Source organism: Sorex araneus, chromosome 1 (assembly GCF_027595985.1).
Source record: "Sorex araneus isolate mSorAra2 chromosome 1, mSorAra2.pri, whole genome shotgun sequence".
NCBI lineage: Eukaryota > Metazoa > Chordata > Mammalia > Eulipotyphla > Soricidae > Sorex > Sorex araneus.
Window position 1 is genome coordinate 361,582,971 of NC_073302.1, and position 19,522 is coordinate 361,602,492.

Consider the following 19,522-nt stretch of genomic DNA (forward strand, 5'->3'; position numbering starts at 1 on the left):
GTTTTTCTATCTGACACGAGGCCATAGCTATCCACCTGCTAAACCAGTGCTCAAGTTTTATTATACTACTAGAAGCACTATGTTCTTTTACTGTGGAAGAAAAGTAATGTTAAATTACTGATTATAATCTAAAGGTTCTTCTGTGGGGAATTTCTTTTTGTTTTTGCTGTTGTCTGAGGCTTGGGGTCACGCACAGGTATGCCCAGAATTTGGCTGGGCTCTGCACTCCGACTCTGCACTCAGGGATCAACTTCAGAACCCTGGTGGGTGTCAGGGAATTGAATCCGGGTCGGTGCTGTGCAAGGCAAGCGCCTTACCCTCTGTACTCTCTCCAGCCCCCAAGCACTGTCTGTCATATTCTTTGAGAGCACAGTGGAGACTGCCACTGGCTATTGTGAGCCATTCAATACAAAACTGCAACCAGACAGATCCTTTACTATATCTTACCAGGAGTGAACAACAACTTTTGTGTTCCTTGCTGACGATGGAGAAAATTATGTGTGTCTCCATCTTTGAAAACACTGGCCTATGCTAGAAGAAGCATGCTGGTAAGTTAAGAGCCTGTGAAAAGCTTCTCCTGGATTACACAAGTGCATCGGTGACAGACACTATGCTGTACCTCAGCAGCCACCCCTGTAGACAGGCTGTTACACAGGCGAGACCGTGTTCTTTCATTTTTGTTTGGAGGTCACACCCAACAATGCTCAGGATTACTCCTGGTACTACATTCAGGAATTACTCCTGGTAGGCTGTGGGGACCATATTCTAGGCCCAGAGTCAAATCTAGGTCAGCTGTGTGCAAAGCAAATGCCCAACCCACTGTACTATCTCTCTGGCTCCACAAGACTGTATTTTAAAAGTAATATGAACTAGGGTGAAATGTCTTTTAGTAGATAAGCACCAAAGTTAGAAGATTTCAAATGTCATGAATGTATTAATTCTGAATTTACTCCAGGATGTAAAGCCACATTCTGAAATGCACACCTTTCTTCTCTGTTGAATGCTGTGACTTCCGTTTCCTGAAAAGCCGTGTGCTGGAAGGAAATCTGAGACTGAGTGAGTCGAGACGCAAGCTATAAACTGGATCTCGTGCTTCTGGGCCTGTGGCTAAGGACGGACACTCACCTGGGGGCTGGCAACACCTGCTGCGCTCACTTCCTTAGTCTTATCCACTTGCTGGACCAGGAGATCACAGTAGAGTCTCAGTTCCGACATTTTGGTTTTCAGGTTTTCTGTGTTTTCGGCAAACTCTAAGTGACAAAATGATGCTGAGGTCAGTGTCCAACTGGGTAATTTATTCTCTAGTTAGTACACCCTGCAGGGAATGGGACATGTAATGGGATAATGGGATAATAACCAGGCCTGACTCCGGTGTCCATAATGGGGTTACAGGTACAACGGGGGTAAAGGCATGTGAACAAGAACAGGGAAAGATGCCCACGCCTTCCAGGTGACAGCGTCCCGCCAACATACTGAGAGATGACACTTCAGCAGGAGAGCTGAGCTGCGTGGTCGCGTGCAGCTGTGAGCGCAGCCAAGGAATTGGGGTTCTGTCAAATTCTGCTGCAGCTGTTGCTACCTGAGAAATGGGGTCCGAGCTGCCTATTATCTCCTCTATGAAAAAGCTGTTTAATACCACCCACTCTTTGTGTCAAACGTCTCGAGTGAGGAGGGTGGCAGGTTTGCGCCTGATTTAGCATTAAAAGAGTAGCAGGAAGGGGCTGCTGCTCGATGGTCAAGTACAGGCCTCATGCCTCAAGCAGGAGGCCTTGGCTCAATCCCCGATGCCAGGTGAATGACAGGAACCAACGGGGAGGTCTCCTTATGGCCTCTACCTGGACAGGTAAGCGTATCAGCCACCCCTATCATGAGGACGGTGCCTGAATACTCATCCCCAGGAGGCCCTTGTCTCCCACCAACCACACTGGATTCCCCATGACTGCCCGTGCCCCAGGGAGCTGGGCAGGCAGAGGCCAGGGCTCAGGCAGGAAGTGGCACTCGACCCAGAACAAACATAAGGAGAGCCAGGGTTCTCAGGAGACCTAGAGATTGAGTGGATAAGTATGAAGTGGCAACTACCTGGCAATTAAGTCCCTGCCTGGCCTCAGGGAAAGGGAAGAGAGATTTCTGATTGCAGGGGACTCCCATTCAAGGCTCCTGGGCTCAGAGCCTCTTTGCCAAAGGTCGATCTCGTACCAGATGCAGTGCCAGACAGTTTCTATCACTAAGCTCCATGGTAAGCTTTCTAATGTTGGTTATTACACCTTAAAGTACACGGAACCAAGGACCAGAAGTTAGTAACCTATGCCAAGCCATGATGTGAACCCAGCTGTTTCTGGTTCCAAAGTCTTCACTCATTCAACTCCAATGTACTGAGAAAAATATCAACTGAAACTTGGCATTTCGATTCCACTGAGCTGAAAATCCTTTGCATGACACAAAAAAGCTGACAAGGGGGTTAGGAGCAAGATTATAGATACAGGAGTTTCGAGAGGACAGTGGCTGGATCTCAAACACAGGACACAGGATACTCGCCTTTCTCCTTCTGGGTCCTACTGTCTGTCAGGCAGGCCTTGGCTGACCCTAGAGCCACCAGCCACCGCTGTCTCTCAGCCACGCTCCTGGCCTTCAGGTAGAAATACTGTTCACCGGGGATGATCAGATCCATGCGAGTGTTATCTACGGAATGAACTGGGAGCGAGGCAGAGGCAGATTAGAGACCCAGGAGAGGGTACCGGGCACCCATCACTGAAAGCATTGTCTAGGAAAGGACGCTGAACTCATTTTCTCTTGAGTTTGTTTACTCTTCCTAGATATTTCTTGGATGAAAGAGGGGGGAAAACTGGCTTCAAGGTAACATCATGAGTTTAATTAAAATTAAAAAAAAAGGAATACTGAGATGAGACAGTACAGCAGCTATGGCACTTGCTTTGCATGCAATCACCAGTTCTACCTCTGGCACTACATATGGTCCCCTGAGCATTGCAAGGAGTGATCCCTGAGTACAGAGTCACAGGTCAGCCCTGAGCACTGCTGCGTGTGGCCCCCAAATCAACCCTTCCCCTCTCAAAGGATGACCCAATTCTCCTTCCTTAGGACCTCTTATCAGAATATAGGAAATCATTCTTTGGCATGCAAGGGTGTGTGTGTGTTGGGGATAAGAGGAGGGATATATTGTTTTAAGACCAAAAGGACACATGTACAAGTATAATAATTATTGGTTTTGTGTTTTGGTTTGTTTTGGGGCCCACATCTTGCAGTGCTCGATTAGGGTCGACCATGTGCAAGGCAAACACCCTACCTACCTCTGTACTGTTGCTCCAGCATAGTATGCTACTTTAAGGCCAAAAAAGGAACACACCAAAAATAAGGATATATCTCTTTGGGTTTATTGGAAAGCAATAAGAAACACATTATTTTGAGTTTATAACTCTTTGGGTTTATTCTTTATCTCTTTGGAAAGTAAGTTTTAAAATCCCCACATTATTCTTATTCACAGTATTTTTCTTCTTCATTTTTTCTTGACAAGTCTCCTCAAAACGTGAGAATTCCTTTCTCTTCAGGGACAAAAAAACAAGCAAACCATACCTGCCCTACCACCGCCCTGAACATTTCCTGCTGAACACTTCTCAGCGTGTTTCCAGAGTCCCCAGGCCAAGAAGCAAACGGCTATTTGTAGACACGCTGGGAGCTCTGAGTGTGTGTTGGTGGTGAGGAGTAAGTGTGCTCTGATGTAAACACAGATGCCTCTGAAGCCGCTGGGAAAAGGCTTCCGGGAGCTTTGCAAACAAGCCCCTGGGCCCCCAGAGGAGCAGGTGACTAAGGAAGAAGTGCTGGGTGTTGTGTGTGAGTTCGTGGCTCTAATGACCTGTGAAGGTCTCTCAACACGCCACCTGGGAGACAGGGGCGGCAGTTTTAGGTTTCCTTCACCAGACGTTCTTTAGGGACATAAAGCTCGGAGTCTATGTCTATAGGAGGGGCACAGCAGAGACCTGCAGAGGGACTTGTGTTTTTACATGTGTTGGGAGGAGGCAGAAAAGAAATCTGCAAAGCTCTCACCTTGGATTTCACAGACGGCCATCTGGATGCTCCCCTTGCAGCCCTTCCAGGCGTCTTCCGGAGAATCATAGTAGGACAATATTCCCCCACAGAGAAGGAACCAGCGAGGCTGCCAACCTGCAAACAGAGGAGCATGACACAGGTGAGGGGGACTCAGGGCGAGGACCAGCATGGCACAGGTGAGGGGCCCCTGGGACTCAGGGCGAGGACCCAGCATGGCATGATGAAGCGGATCCTGGGACACAGGTTAGGATCCTGCAGCCGAGTGCCAGCTCCAAGAAGAAATTACATTGGCTAGAGGGGAACTCTGATGCATGTCAAAGAGGGACCCTTCTGAAGAATCACTAGACACACACGGTGATGATTCTTTACGTAACGGTATCATCTGTGATTCTTACTCCCTCTGTCCCTAATAACTAGAAACTTGTGGTTCTTAAATTCTCTAAAGTAAATGATTATTATTTCCTGAAGCTTCTCATTACCATTTACTGATTCTCCTCCTTTCTGGTTAAGAAAAACTACCCCATGGGGCTGAGAGACACAGAGAGAGGCGGTGCATTGGCCCTATGCATGGCCGACCGCGCTCAATCCCTGGCACCCAACGTGGTCCCTCAGCAGTGTCAGGCGTGATCCTTGAGTGCAGAGCCAGAAGTAAGCCTTAAGCACAGTCAGATGGGACCCCATACCAAAACAACACCAAAAACAAACAAACAAAAGAATTAAGTAAAATTAAAAATTATCCCACACTTAGAAATGAAGCAGAACAATTATATGGTCTTTCAACACAATCTCTGCAGCAGGCGCTGGGCGGTTGTGTCTGCCTGAGGACATCCCTCGAGCCCGGGGAAAAGCTAAGTGAATGAAGAGAACCAGGCCACGGAAATGGATGATCTTAGTGTCAAAGGGCACAACATTTTCACTTCCGTTTCAAGGAGCAAACAATGAACAGTAGAAACATGCAACTTCTTTGGCCCTCACAGCACACTGAGGTGGCACATTCCTCAGCTTCTGCTAGAGCTGGAACTTCCCCCGGTGCCACCGAGTATCTGTGCCGTCACCTCACCCGTCTCCGCTCAGGCTGCTGTGCTCTGAACTGCCGCCTCCCTTTCACTTCTCTGATGGACTCTCCTGGGGTATGGCAGCTGGAGAGGCCGGTGGGGTCTCTACGCAGGGCCCAGGGGTGCCTGGGAACAAGCGTCTGATGGTGGACTCTTTGGAATCCATTAGCAAAACCTAGTAAGGCACACTGATGCCAAAAATGGTAGCAATTCTTCAAGATTTTTGGGAGGGATGATTCCAACCCACAATTCTTGGCCAAGCAGGTTGGCCGCTCACTGTGAGAGTCTGAAGATGCAGATGAAGATGCTGGTATCCCGCAGTGCCAGAAATCACCCAGGTCACCCCTGCACTCAGAGCAGGGGTGAGGAGGGGGCTCCAAGCCACACTTGGCAATGCTCATGGACCTCCAGGGCTACACCCACAGTGTTTGGGGAAACCACGTGGTATTAGGGATTGAACCAGAGTTGACTGCACGTTAAGGCAAGCATCCTAATCCCTATCACACTGGCCCAATGTCTTAGGTTTTAACAGGAAAGTATCACACTTCTGGGAGCATCTTCAGTCCAAGACCATGGGAAAGAATAATTACAATTCTGGGGCTTAAGGGGCCACCCATAGATCCAGGAGTGAGGTGACACGTGAGACATCTCACTCACCCTTCACTGTCAAGGATCTAGACAGACAGGTCTGTCAGAAACCATTCCTCACTGCTCCTTACACAAAACCGGATCCAAGTCGGGGGCTGGAGCGATAGCACAGCAGGTAGGGTATTTGCCTTGCACGCGGTTGACCCGGGTTCGATTCCCAGCATCCCATATGGTCCCCTGAGCACCGTCAGTAATAATTCCTGAGTGCAGGGTCAGGAGTAACTCCTGTGCATCGCCAGGTATGACCCAAAAAGCAAAAAAAAAAAAAAAATCGGATCCAAGTCTCAACACCCAGCCTCTAATAGTTCATAGAGCTGAATTATGTCTGGCATTCCCTACCATAGAAGCCTTTCTCACCAAGGACAAGCAATTTTCTAAAACAGTGGCTCTTGCTGCCAGGGGCTGGAATAGGACCTGAGACATGTGAGTCTGTGCTCTACCACTGGGCTCACACATGTGAGCTTCTACAAGTGGCTGCACGCCACAGTCACACTCTTGTTATACTTTACATTGAGCACCCAAGCCTTCTCTCCGTTCCCTCCCTCCCTGTCCCCTTCCTTTCCCTTTTCTTCTTCTTGGGAGGGAGGGGTAGGGGAGTGTGGGGAAGGTGGCATGCCTGGCAGTGCTCAGGGTTTATTCCTGGCTCTGCACTCAGGGATCATTCCTGGCAGGGCTCTGGGCAGTCTCGTGCCAGACAAGCGCCCCTGCTGTGCCACTGCTCCAGCCTATTTTGAGAATTTCTTTTTTTCTTTTTGTGTTACACCCAGCGATACTCAGGAGTTACTCCTGACTCTGCACTCAGGAATTACTTCTAGCAGTGCTCAGGGGGCCATATGGGATGCTGGGAATCAAACCTGGGTTGGTCGCATGCAAGGCAAACACCCTACCTGCTGAGCTATCGCTCCAGCCCCCACTTTGAGAATTTCTATCCCAAGAAGGCAGCTAGGCCCTTTGCTAGATGACAGGAACCCCTTATCTCTCAGCACCAACACAAGCTAACTACCGGCCAGTTAAACCCTTGGGAAGGACTTGTAAATGTTCGTTTCAGAAGGCGACACTTCCTGACCCTGGCTTTAAGTTCCGTGGAAACACAAGCTTGAAAGCCATAGTTCTCAGAGCAAACATTTCAGTGCAGGAAACCACAGTGGTCACCAAATTTTACCTTAAACAGAGAATCAGCATTCCTGAAACTAGGCACTGCTGGTGCTAACTTCCCTCTATAATGGAGTCTGACTTTTTACACCTTGGCTACAGAAGAATTCATGGAACAGAACTCAAAAAAAAAAAATCACCAAATCCAACCAGCTCATTTTACAGACAAGAAACAAATTTGACTCCAGAACTTACTTAAGGAAATGGGTGGAGTATGTAACGGAAAAATTAAATCTCTACATGGCTTCTCCAGGCATCATGCTCCCATGCTCTTCCTGTTTCCGGATAGTGACTCTGACACAGCTCGGAGCATCCTTCCTTTTACAGCCCAGCTTCCCTGACTCAAATGGTGCGAAAACTCCCAAATCCAGCAGGACTTGTGGGTATGAGGAATTCGGGGTCCTTGCAATCACTATACTTTGTCAAATTTAGGATAGGTTCTCTAGAGAAAGGAGCGATGACAGCATGTTTGTACATACAGACATACATGCTATGTCTGTATCAGTCCATATATTCACACTAAGCTCATGGAATTACGCGGGAAGAGAATGCCCAAGATCACAGCTGACAGGCTGAGGTGAAGCTCCGACTCCCTTCGGAAAGTCAGCTGACTCAGGGTCCAGTGGGAGCTGATGCTTTGGTCCAAGTTCAAGCGCAGGACAAGGCCAATACTCCTCCGACAGTTCTCTCTCACCCAGATGGGGGCTCTAACTGGGTGAGGCCCTCTCTCATCAGGGAATGCAATTGACTGTCTAGCGGCTAAACTTAATCTCCATGAGACAAATTCACAGAATGATACCAAATGGTTGGGGCACCCCAGGATCCAGACAAGTTAACCTACAAAATTAACCATCAGGCCAGAGAGAGAAGGCACCTGCCATGCATGCGGCTGTAACCCTAGTTCAAATACCCAGTTCCCACATCTGGTCCTCCGGGGGTCACTCCCAAGCCCAGAGCCAGGAAAAGCCCCTGAGAACTGCCAGGTGGAATCCCAAAACCACAGGAACAACAAAATCACCACAATCAACCTTAAGGCGTATTATAACCTCATGTAACACAAATGGAAAAATATAACTGGCTCAGTGAGTAATGATTTGAAATTTGAAATGATTTGAAATTGATTCTAAGATGCTTCCTTTCTTCTGTTGCTGAAATGTAAAGAAAGTCTGAAAATGAAAAATATGTGGAACTAAACTAGGTTTATCTTACAGGAATACAAAATATGTAACCAGCTCTCCCTACTGTACATGCACACAGAGCAGAGCTAGAAACAAGAGCTGCTGAGAAAATTCCTTTAACTCTTTATTGAGTCACTGTGAGACAGACCCTTACAAAGCTGCTCATGATTGGATTTCAGTCATACAGTGTTCCAGCACCCTTCCCTCCACCATGTACATTTCCCAGCACCAGTGTCCCCAGGCTCCCTCCCCTCACCCCATCCCCCACCTGCCTCAATGGCAGGCACTTTCTCCCTCTCTCACCTTCTTCCCCCCCCCCACCTCTCTATCCCCCTCCCCCTTTGGGAAACAATGCCTTTTGGCTCTGCAGTCACCTAGAAGTTACCACACTACAGAAAGCTTGCTCTATTGCGTTCATTCTACAAAACTACTACAAAACCCCTGATTTAAAAAAAAAAAAAAACACTTTTCCTTCAAGTTCCTGGAATCTCTGCTGGCTGGCACAGAAAGGGATGGAAGAAATCTCCTTCCTGTTACATGAGACCCAAAGTCATTGAGAGACGCTCCCCCACATTCTTTTCTCCCAAGAGAACAGTGCTGGAAACTCAGACTCAGACACCAGCCCAGGGCCAGGGCATCGGATGAGGAAGGCAGCAGATAACGAAGAGGCCTTTAACCTGCTTCTTGTTCTAGATTAATCTCAAATTACCGTGGGAGGTTAATTTTCTGTAATCTTGACTGACATGGCTAAGTTCCCAGGGAGGTGGTAGGACATGACTTCTAGATGTGCCTATGCTGGGTTCTCAAGAGAAGACCAGTGTCTGAATCAGCAGACTGGTGAACAGACTGCCCTTACCTGTTGTGGCCAACAGAACCCACAGGGCCCACAGAACAGAATTAGGGAGAAGCAGCAGCTCCTCCTGCTGAGCTAAGACATCAGCGGTCTCTGTTATAGACTTCTGGACTCCCAACAGACAGCTTCCAGCTTCTCAGGCCTTTGAACGTGGCCCAAATTCTATCAACAGTTGTCCTGGTTTCCCACCTTACGGAGAACAGAGTACAGGAATTTCTCAGCACCGATAACCACCCTATGTGTATGTATGTGTGCATACAAACGGTCAGGTGTACACACACACAGCACACATATGACCTGCACATAAGAACCCTAATACATACACTTGGAAATAAAATACTCAAAGGATGAAAACGGTATGGTCTCTGCTCCCTTAGATTACCCATCTCCCTGCCCATCCGCACTCCTTTTTTTCCATGATCTATTGGAAACAGAATGTGGTGTGGGATAAACTCCCTGCCTCAAAGAATTAGACAAGAAACTTCCAAGAGCAGCGAAGAGTTTCAGCTCGGACAAGCTTTCTATTGTCTGGGATTGAGTAGGGGGATAGAGAATATTTAAATGCCAATGCAATACTCTGTACTACCCTCTATGATTTCACTAGAAAAGGAATCTGAGACATTTAATTTTGTCAAACTAGCTGGCATTCACCCCAACATTCTGACTCCTGAGAAGCCCCTTCCTGTACCCTCTCAAAGCAGGCTGATCAGCTCTTACTCACAAGAGGTGACTCTGATATTTTTCCCGGAACTGGCAAAGAGAAAAATGGGAGGTCTTGTTTCTTTGATATTTAAGACATTTGCCTAGAGAACTCAACAGGGACCACAGCATAGTTCACACATAAAGGGGAAAGGGCAGGCGCCCTTGAGGGAGGAGGCAGGGAAAGGAAGCAAACTTGGGCAGCCAACAGTTCCTGAAGTTCAATCAGACCATGTCACACGTGGAGATGAGCTACTCTCTGGCCTTTTCAGTTAAGTGAGTCAATAAGTGTCCCTTTTAGGCTTCAAGTCTGAGTTGGGCTTCTCTGTAAACCAAAGGTAAAGTATCACATTACCACCTCACTAAAGGACAAAAACAAAACAAAACAAAAAAGCCCTAACATCCTTCCATATAAAAACACACAGTAGACCATATACCAGAATAGAAGGGAATTTCTTTTTACTTTTTTGTGTGTGAAACAGATTTTATTTGGAGGGTTTTTGAGGGAGAGGGAGAGAGGGAGAGAGGGAGTGGGGGATGGGGGGGGGGAGAGAGAGAGAGAGAGAGAGAGAGGTGCTCAAGAGAGAACGCAGGCTTCTCCAAGAGTGGAGAGAGAGCCCCTAGACACATCCCAACATTAAACATGAAAGTACACACCTCAAGAGGGGAGATTCGGGCAACACATGTGCTCAGGCACCATGGCACAAGCAGCACATGGGCTTGGCTAGCATATACTCAATTTTTTTTTCTTTTTGGGTCACACCCAGTGATGCACCGTGGCTACTCCTGGCTCTTGCACTCAGGAATTACTCCCGGTGGTGCTCAGGGGACCATATGGGATGCTGGGAATTGAACCTGGGTCAGCCTCATGCAAGGCAAATGCCCTACCCGCTGTGCTATCACTCCAGCCCCTAGAAGGGAATTTCTTTAATCTGACATAGCAGCATCAAAAAATCCACAGCACATATTTGATAGCAAGAGACTCGATGGTTTTCCCCTGAGATCTGGAACAGAATCTTGAGAAGGCCTGTTCGTTACTTTAATTCAATTGTGGACAGGAAGTTCTAGCCAAGGACTAAAGAAACAAAATGAAATGAAAGATATCCTGATGGGAAAGGAAGAAGTAAATCTACCTCTACTTGTAGGCAAGCTCTTGTGTATGTGTGTGTATGTATGTAGAAAACACACACACACACACACACACATTACAGCTGAACTCTTGGAAGAGCTGGCATGTGTCCCTTGGATACAGAGGTCTCCACCCCAATCCCCAGCACTGTGTGGTTCCCTGAACACTGCTGGGTACCCCAGCAGTTGGGCCTAAAGTAGCACCAAACGGTCAGGTGGAGGACACACTACACAACCTGTTCTATGCAGATGGGCATGTGCTTTGCATGCAGGAGGCCTGGGTTCGACTGGGTTCAACACTTTTGTTTCTCTGAGCACGGAGCTCCGAATAGCCACCCCTGAGCACTGCTGGGTGTTGCCCCAACTCAACCCCTGCAAATACAACTGAGCCTCCAAAAACTACAACATATTATTCAAAGAAGTTTAGCAACCCTTGAAGGTCCTTACTCCAAATTGTCAGTAGCTTGATCTTTTCTCAGCACAAATGTACTTCTACTGTTAACTGACAACAATCACTTGCAAACAGTCCAGATTACAAGACAACCACTTCAGTCTTCTCAGTGCAACTAATGTAGAACAATATGTGCTTTTCCAGTGAGCAGGATTTTCTCCAAAGTATGCACAAAAATGACACAGCCCATGTCATTTTGGCCCTTGATATTGCTGCCCTTAATAAAAAGTAAAAAAAATATGTATTATTGAAGAACCACCATTTTGTAATCAAAACCTCTTTCTTTTCATTCTGGTTTGAGAGCCACACCTTGAAGTGCGTGGATCTATTTCCAGGTCAGTACTTGGGGTTCTCGCCCAGCAGTGCTCCAGGACTCCAGAATGCAAGGTATGTCCTACAGCCCTTTGAGCTACCTCCCTGGCCCCAATCAAAATGTCTACATAGAAACGTTCTCATTTCTTTAAAGATTTGAACCAAAAAGTGACTGTGAGTCATATCCATGTCAGACTAAAAAAATACTGTAGCGTCTCTTCTCTTTTACTCAGCAGCCTGTGACAAGGAGTCACCAAACATCACTATGGCAGTGTATAAATATAACATTAATACCGATTACAAGTACTTACGTTAGGGTGGGGAAATAGTACAGTGGTACAGTGTTTGTCTTGCAGGTAGCTGACCTGAGTTCAATCCCCAGGACCACATATGGTCCCCTGAGCAGTGCCAAGAGTGATGCTTGGGCAGGCCAGGAGTAAACCCCTGAGCATCGGCAGGTGTGCTCGGCCCAGCCCCCCGCCCACCAAAAAAACACACAAAATAAAAATACTTGAACATTAAAATTCAAATCGTTCTTCCTTGCTTAGGCTTCTGACTTTTGCTAAATGCATATTCTTCCAACCAACCACCCCATCATAGTAATCAAGATACAGAAAAAGTCTATTCTCCTTCCCTCAAAATTCCCTTGCGCTACCCCTGAGTAGCTAAGCCCTCCTCCTCCACTGCTTTAACTGAAAATATTTTCTAATTGTCTAGGGTTCTTCCTCTTTGGCCCATAGGCTACTTAAAAGTACAATGTTTAATGTCCGATATCTGGGGAGTTTCCCGTATATAAACTTTATTTTTGATAAAGCCAGAGCATTCTTTTAAAGCTGGCAGGGTTTCTACTGAGCTCCCAGAATATGGATGATCTTGGAGACTGTTTCACATTCTTTAAATGTACTCTTTTGCTTTTTTCCGGGAATTACCTTATAATACAAGTCCCATAACCACAAATTAGGTCATTGATGGAATCTTTGGATAAGCTGCTAACTACTCGTTCCACGAATTGTTAAGGAGTTTCCAAGTATTAAATTTCCAAGTATTAAAGAAAAGAAAATTTCCAAGTATAATTGTGGATCTGTTTTCCTTTCAGCTGCTTTTGTTCCACATGTTTTAATGTTCTATTTGGTAACAGTAATGATGACCATGGTGCTGATTTTGAAGATCCACTGGAGGTGCTCTGAAGTCTACTCCCCACACAGTGCCGGGGGTAGAGGTGTAGGGCTCCGGCATGCAGAAGCACGCACTCCAGTCCTTGGGTCATCTCCTAGCAATGCCCTATTTTCTTTTCTTTTTTTGAATTACATTTTATTAATTTTTTTATTGAATCACCATGAGATAGTTACAAACTTTCATGATTAAGTTTCAGTCATACAATGACTAAGCACCCATCCCTCCACCAATGTAGTCAGTATTCCTCCTGTCACCCCCACCCCATCCCACCCCCTGCCTCTGCGGCAGGCACCTTCCTTCCTTCTTAGTCTCTCTCTACTTTGGGCATTATGGTTTCCAATACAGATACAGAGAGGACATCACGTTTGGTTCTGAGTCTACTTTCAGCTCACATCTCCCACCCCGAGCGATCCCTCTAACCGTCATTTACTTAGTGGTCTCTTCTGCATCCCAACTGCCTTTTCCCCTAGCACGTGAGGCAGGCTTCCAAACCACGGCACAATCCTCCTGTCTGCCCTATTTTCTGATGATATATATTTAGGATTCCTGTGTCTCTTGGATAAGTTTACTCTTTCATGGGTTGGAGAGATAGCACAGTGGTAGGGCATTTGCCTTGCATGCGGCCGACTGGGGTTTGATTCCTTCGCCCCTCTCAGAGAGCCAGGCCCAGCAAGCTATGGAGAGTATCTCTCCCACACAGCAGAGCCTGGCAAGCTACCCGTGGCACATTCAATATGCCAAAAACAGTAACAACAAGTTTCACAATAGAGACGTTACTGATGCCTGCTCGAGCAAATCGATGAGCAATAGGATTACAGTGATACAGTGATATACTCTTTCATAATTACACCATCTCTCCTTTAATCTTTATGGCTTTCTTTTCCCTTGAAATTGACTTTGTCTAATTTAATATAGTCTGTCTAGTTTTTGGATCTAGGCTGGTTCACCATACTTAGGTAGCCTGGTGGCCACACAATCCTGGGAAGTGACCATTCAGATGCCAAACTGAATGTGGTCACCCTGTCACAGCAGCAGAACTGCTAGCCTCAAGCAAGCTTAAGTCTCCGCCTCCCGAGTGGCTGGCACTACACACTCTCCTCGGCGTCCAGCAAGCCCATCCGGTTTTCTTTTGGTTCATGTTTGTACGGTGTATCTTACTGTTCCCATGCAAGCCCCCATTTTTGGGTATGAGATCCGATGTTATCGCATATCCGAGGCATGAGTACTCAGCTGTGCAATATCCATGGTCATAAAACTTATTTTAGAGCAGTTTTAGGTTTACAAGAAAAACAAGTGACTCCCCACATTCCCATATACCCTCTGCTCCCACACATGTAGAAACATCTGTCATCAGAATGGTCAATCTTTTACTATGGATGAACCTACAATTAATAAAAGGTACTCACCCTACCCCAAGCCAAGAATGTTTAAATATGTTGGAATTATATAGCTAAATGCTAGCCTTTTCAGACTGACTTCTTTTACTTCATAACATGCACTTAAAGTTCCTCTATGTCTTCATGGCTTGAAGAATCCATTTCAGTGCTGAATACTATTCCACTGTGTGCACATATCACTGTTTATCCTTATACTTACCTATTCAAGGACATCTCGATTGCTTCCAAATGTTTCAATTATGAATAAAGCTATAGTAAACATTCTTACATAGATATTTTTTGAGTATAAGTTTTACTACTTGATTTAGTGTTTGGTTGGATGGTGCTGGCCTTCAAGCACAGGCCCTTCCACATACAGGATTATGCTCATTATTGAATCATATCCTCAGTCACAGTTTTTGGGTCCTTTGAATGAATACTAAGGAGTGTGATTACTAAACCATTTGACAAGACATTTTAAAATGTGCACGTATCTGTACACAGAATGTCAGTAGAATTGTTACTGACATCGCTGCACTATTTTGCATTCCTATGAACTGTAGAGCCAAGTTCCTGTCCCTCCCTCCATAGTCATGGCAGCATCTGGCTTGATCAGTATTTCATATTTTGGCCACTCGAATGGTTGTATAATGGGATCTCATTGTTGTTTAAATTTGTTGTCCCTGATAGCAGGCAACATGAAATTATTTTTAAGAAGTTTATTATCTGTGTATCTTTTTGATAATATGACTTAAATCTTTGTTCATGTTTGAGATTTTCTTGGAGTTGTATTTTAAAAGACATTTATGTTTTTTATCTGATACCCTTATGTATTTGACCAGATGTATTTTATAAATTATTTTCTCTCAGTCTATGATGCATATTCTAAGTCTCTTGATATTGACTTGTAGAGAAAGCTTTTTTGGGGGGAGGGACGGGGAGTGACACACCAGGCAGTGCTCAGGGGATACTCCTGGCAATGCTCAGGAGACCAAATAGAGTGCCAGGAATCAAACCATGTTGGCACATGAAAGGCAAGTGCCCTACCCACCATACTACCACTCCAGCACATGCAGAGAAGGTTTAAAATTTCATTGAAGTCCAGTTTATCAACTATTTTTCATTGAACATGTCTTTTGAATTCTATCTAAACACATATCAGAATACTCTAAGTCATCCAAGTACCCTAAAACATCTCTTATTGTCCTTTAAGAGTTCTATGGCTTGGCATTTATTATTTAAGACTATGACCCACTTCTGGAGGCCTGTGCTTAGATTTTGCTGTTTTTCCACGTGAATAGTCAGTTATTTCAGTTTCACTGCTGAAGATACTTTCTGTCCCTCTGTCAAGGATCAGTGGTAGGTCTATTTATGAACTATTTACTGTCTCACTGATCTATCTGTTCTTTCACCTATACCACTAATTCTCTTCCTGGAGCTTTACAGAAACGCTTAAAGTCAAGCAGCACTGCCCTTCAATTAATCATGTGCTAGCTACTCTGGCATTTGACTCTCAAATGTACCTTAGAATCACACAATACCTATAAAATAACTTGCTGGGATTTTCCATGGGACTATGCTGACTCTAAACATCAAGCTGCAAAGACCTGGACAACACTAAATCTCCCTAATCATAAACATGGAATATTTTTCCATTTATTTAATAGCACTGTCATACTGTTGTTCATCGATTTGCTCGAGCGGGCACCAGTAATGTCTCCATTGTGAGACTTGTTGTTACTGTTTTTGGCATATGAATACACCACAGGTAGCTTGCCAGGCTTTGCTGTGTGGGTGGGATACTCTCAGTAGCTTGCTGGGCTTTCCCAGAGGGATGGAGGAATCGAACCCGGGTCAGCCGCGTGGAAGGCAAACTCCCTACCCGCTCTGCTATCGCTCCAGTCCTCCATTTATTTAGTTCTTTGATTTAACTTATGAGTTGAAAAGTGTTTCTAATAAATATCTTATAGACATATTTTATTAGATTTATTAGATACATAAACATCTTATATACATATTTTATTAGATTTCATAAACGGTGCTGTTTTAAATTTAAAATTTTACTTGCTCATAGCCGGTATGCAGGAAAGCAACTGACTTTTGCATCCTGCAACAGTTTAAGGAGTTAGCTTATTTGTTCTTAGGAGTTCATCAGTTCTCCTGAATTTTCTACATAGAAGAATATATTATCTGTAAAGGGAAAAAAGAAAAGGCAGTTTGTCTTCCTTCCATAGCTATATAACTTTTATTCTTTTTCTTAAATTTTTCACTAGTAAGAACACACCAGTTTCTTCAGTACTCTTACCATTCAGGTATAAAGGCAAACCAAATTTGTATCATTTTATTACTTAAAGAAAAACTGGGTAAACAGAAAACCTAGGGTGCTGAAAAGATAGTACAGGGGTAGGTGTCTGAGCTTGACCTCCAGTATCACACTTGGAACCCTGAGCCCTGCCAGGAGTGACCCATGGGCAGAGTCTGCAGAGACCCCTGAGAACAGCCAGGTTTGGCTTCCCCCTATAAAAATGTAAAAGAAAAAAGAATTTTCATTAAAATGTTTTAAAAGAAAACAATGTATTTCAAACTTTTAAAAAATCCATAATGAGATGATATTGTATAGAAATGCAGAAGGAAATTAGAAGGGCCTATTTAAATCCATTATGTAAATGAATTTTAAAAAGTGAAGGAAAGATGCTTTGTCATCAACCCTATGATAAAAAAACCAAAACACCTAGTGACTATAACTAAGAAGACATGGAATGGAAGAAGCAAAAGGGGCTGAATAATCATTTTCTTTTTTTTTTTTTACTTTAGTGTTTTTTCTACACAGTTACAGCATGAGTTTATATAGTCTCTAGTGATCTTCCAGCCTTCAAAAGGGCATCAAGTAACAAGAAACTCAACTTTTGAAGATCTATTTTAAGAGAAAGTAAGTAATGTCTTAAATTTCGGAAAGACTGACAGTCTTTCTGAAGTGGCACATCAGACTTACTTTGTTGACAAGGAACTTTGTCTGCTTTGTTATAATCCATAGGTATGATGCCATGATATAAAATATTATGGGTGTTGCACAGATATGTTAGTAGAGACAAAACACAGTTATTGACCCCTGACCTCCATGCCGTGCTGCCTTCCACTGGCTAGCTGGGAGTGGTCAGCCACTCACATCCCTCGTAAACCAGCTTCCCTAGGGGACAGGGCGGGTGGTAACAAAGCACGGACGCTTCTGCAAGGGCAGTGGTAGTGTTTCGCTGTGGCTGGGATAGAGAGAAAAACATGAAACACCTCTAATGGTAACAGACAATAACTAAGCATTAACTAAATTATAGGTTTCATAATTTATCATTAACTAATTCACCAAGCATATTTTAGGCAGTTATAATTTTCCAGGCTTGGCAATTTAGAGAAAGAAGATCCCAGCTCTTCAAAAGGAGGGTCTCACAGGGAGCCTGTGGTAGGGAGACCAGCTCTAATTATAACATCTCCCATCAAATCCTCCTGACAGCCTTGTCTGCCACTGCTCCTTTGGGATTCTCGAGACTGAAGCAGACATTAACTTGTTAGATTTCTTTGTTCTGGACTCAGCTTGGGGTAGTCAAGTCTGATTCAAGTTCCAGCTCCTGTCATCCAGATTTCTCATCTTGAGCACGTCACTTGATTTCTCTAGGCATTGCTTTCTTCTTCTTCTTTTTTTTTTTAATGTATCAAAAACCTGTAAGACAACATCAGTTTGTCCTTTCTCCCTGGCCGCAGGGAGCTTAGGTTTACACACATCACAGTGCTCCCAAGGCACTCTCATTCCTGTGTGTTTATCTTTAACCTCTTCTTCTCTGTGCTGTTTCCCCAGCCAATCAATCACCTTTATCCCCGAATCAGACTGCTGATTTGTATTTGTAAGTGAAATATTGCTTTTCTCTTCTACTTAAGTTCTTTTGCATAGTTTACTTCAGAGCAATGTCCTTTTTGTATAGACACAGGAAGACAGTTAATGCTATGCTTTTGTAACTTGGGATTTAACTGACTCCGAATAATATTCATTCCTGGGCATCTATTTTCTCAACTAAAGCCTGTTGCCCTTAATTCCTAGGACCCTAAAAATAGGGCCCTGATGAGGGACTAGATGGACCCAAGGCAAGCTCTGAGCTACCCTGGCATTGGAATGGGCCAGGCCAAGAACCATAATACTTAACTGTAAATTAAGAGCATGGTCATGGACAGATGCTGTCATGTCCAAAAGTAACAACTGGATTAGGACGCTGGTAGGGTTAGGAGAGACTAATCTGGCCTGAGCACTGTAGTCTAGGATCTATACCAAGATGTCCCCAGGAGAGCCACCCTACAAGCTTAATGTATCTCTTACTGTGTTTATACAAAATGACTAATATTAATAAGTATAATTAAGATGAATGTTTAAATGGTTATTGAACTAAGGAAAGGTGAAACACACCCCTAGGTGGTACTTCACCCTTGAGCAGATCTCTTGGCTGCAGGAGATCAGAAGGAAGGGCTTTCATACGTTGATAGTGCTGTGGGACCTGGGTATAGCTGCTACCCCCAATGTCTGGAGGTAGGGCGCAAGAACCAAGGCTGTGAGAAGAGCGCGGAGAGACTAGCATGAGGGACAGGAGGAGACAGGAATGAGGGGCAGTGTCAGACTGGAATGGGGCACTCAGTGAGACTGGAACAGGCGTGTGGGGAGAATGGGATAAATGGCAACTGATCACCAACCAGCCTGGCAGCACTGTTTCCTCCTTCATGCATCTGTTGGCGGTGGCTCCAAGCCAGAATGGGGAAGTGGCTCATGGCCACTGAACGCACGTGGTGGCGAGAGAGACCGCACCACCACCAGCCCACCCCCGATTACTTATTTATTTTGTGATTACACATAACCCCATGATTTGCCAAGTTGTTCATAATACAGTTGTTTCAGGCAATCAATGTTCCAACACCAATACTATCACCAGTGTGCCCTTTCTGCCACCAATGTCCCCAGAATCCCACCCACTACCCCAGCCTGCCCCCTTTCAGGTACAGTTAAATTTACTTTACACTGTTTGTTATAACACAAAAGCAAATAGAACTACCAAAACTTAGATCAACATGAGATAATTTGTGATTATTGTTCTATCTCACAGTGATGTTACTAAAGTCATTGTCTGAGGATCTACAGTTCTGATTAGAGCTACCTGAACCTTCTGTGTTATTGTTTAGGCCATGTGTGTGGCCACATATGTGACCGCACAGTCCACGAGCTATAGACCTGGGTCAATTTGGTGGTCAGGCAGTTTGATGAGACTCAGCTGCAAAGCTGGGCCGTTTCTAAGTTGCAGCTGAGCTGGGTATGGCTGTGGGCTGCTGGGCCTGCGGGCAGGGACTGGAATCTGTATGGGCATTATTTTTCCATGTGAGTAGTGGAACTAACCCAGTGTTTC

General features: G+C 45.0%; 1 protein-coding gene across 1 annotated transcript in view; it reads right to left on the bottom strand.

Annotated features, from left to right (window-relative positions):
- Positions 1-19,522, bottom strand: part of PLEKHA8 (pleckstrin homology domain containing A8) — an 81,578-nt gene that overhangs the window by 52,016 nt on the left and 10,040 nt on the right. The window contains exons 2-4 of the mRNA XM_055139735.1: positions 4,060-4,176; positions 2,536-2,691; positions 1,126-1,250 (exon numbers count right to left, since the gene is read on the bottom strand). Of these exons, the coding sequence (XP_054995710.1) occupies positions 1,126-1,250; positions 2,536-2,691; positions 4,060-4,176 (398 nt within the window). The remainder of the gene's footprint in view (positions 1-1,125; positions 1,251-2,535; positions 2,692-4,059; positions 4,177-19,522) is intronic.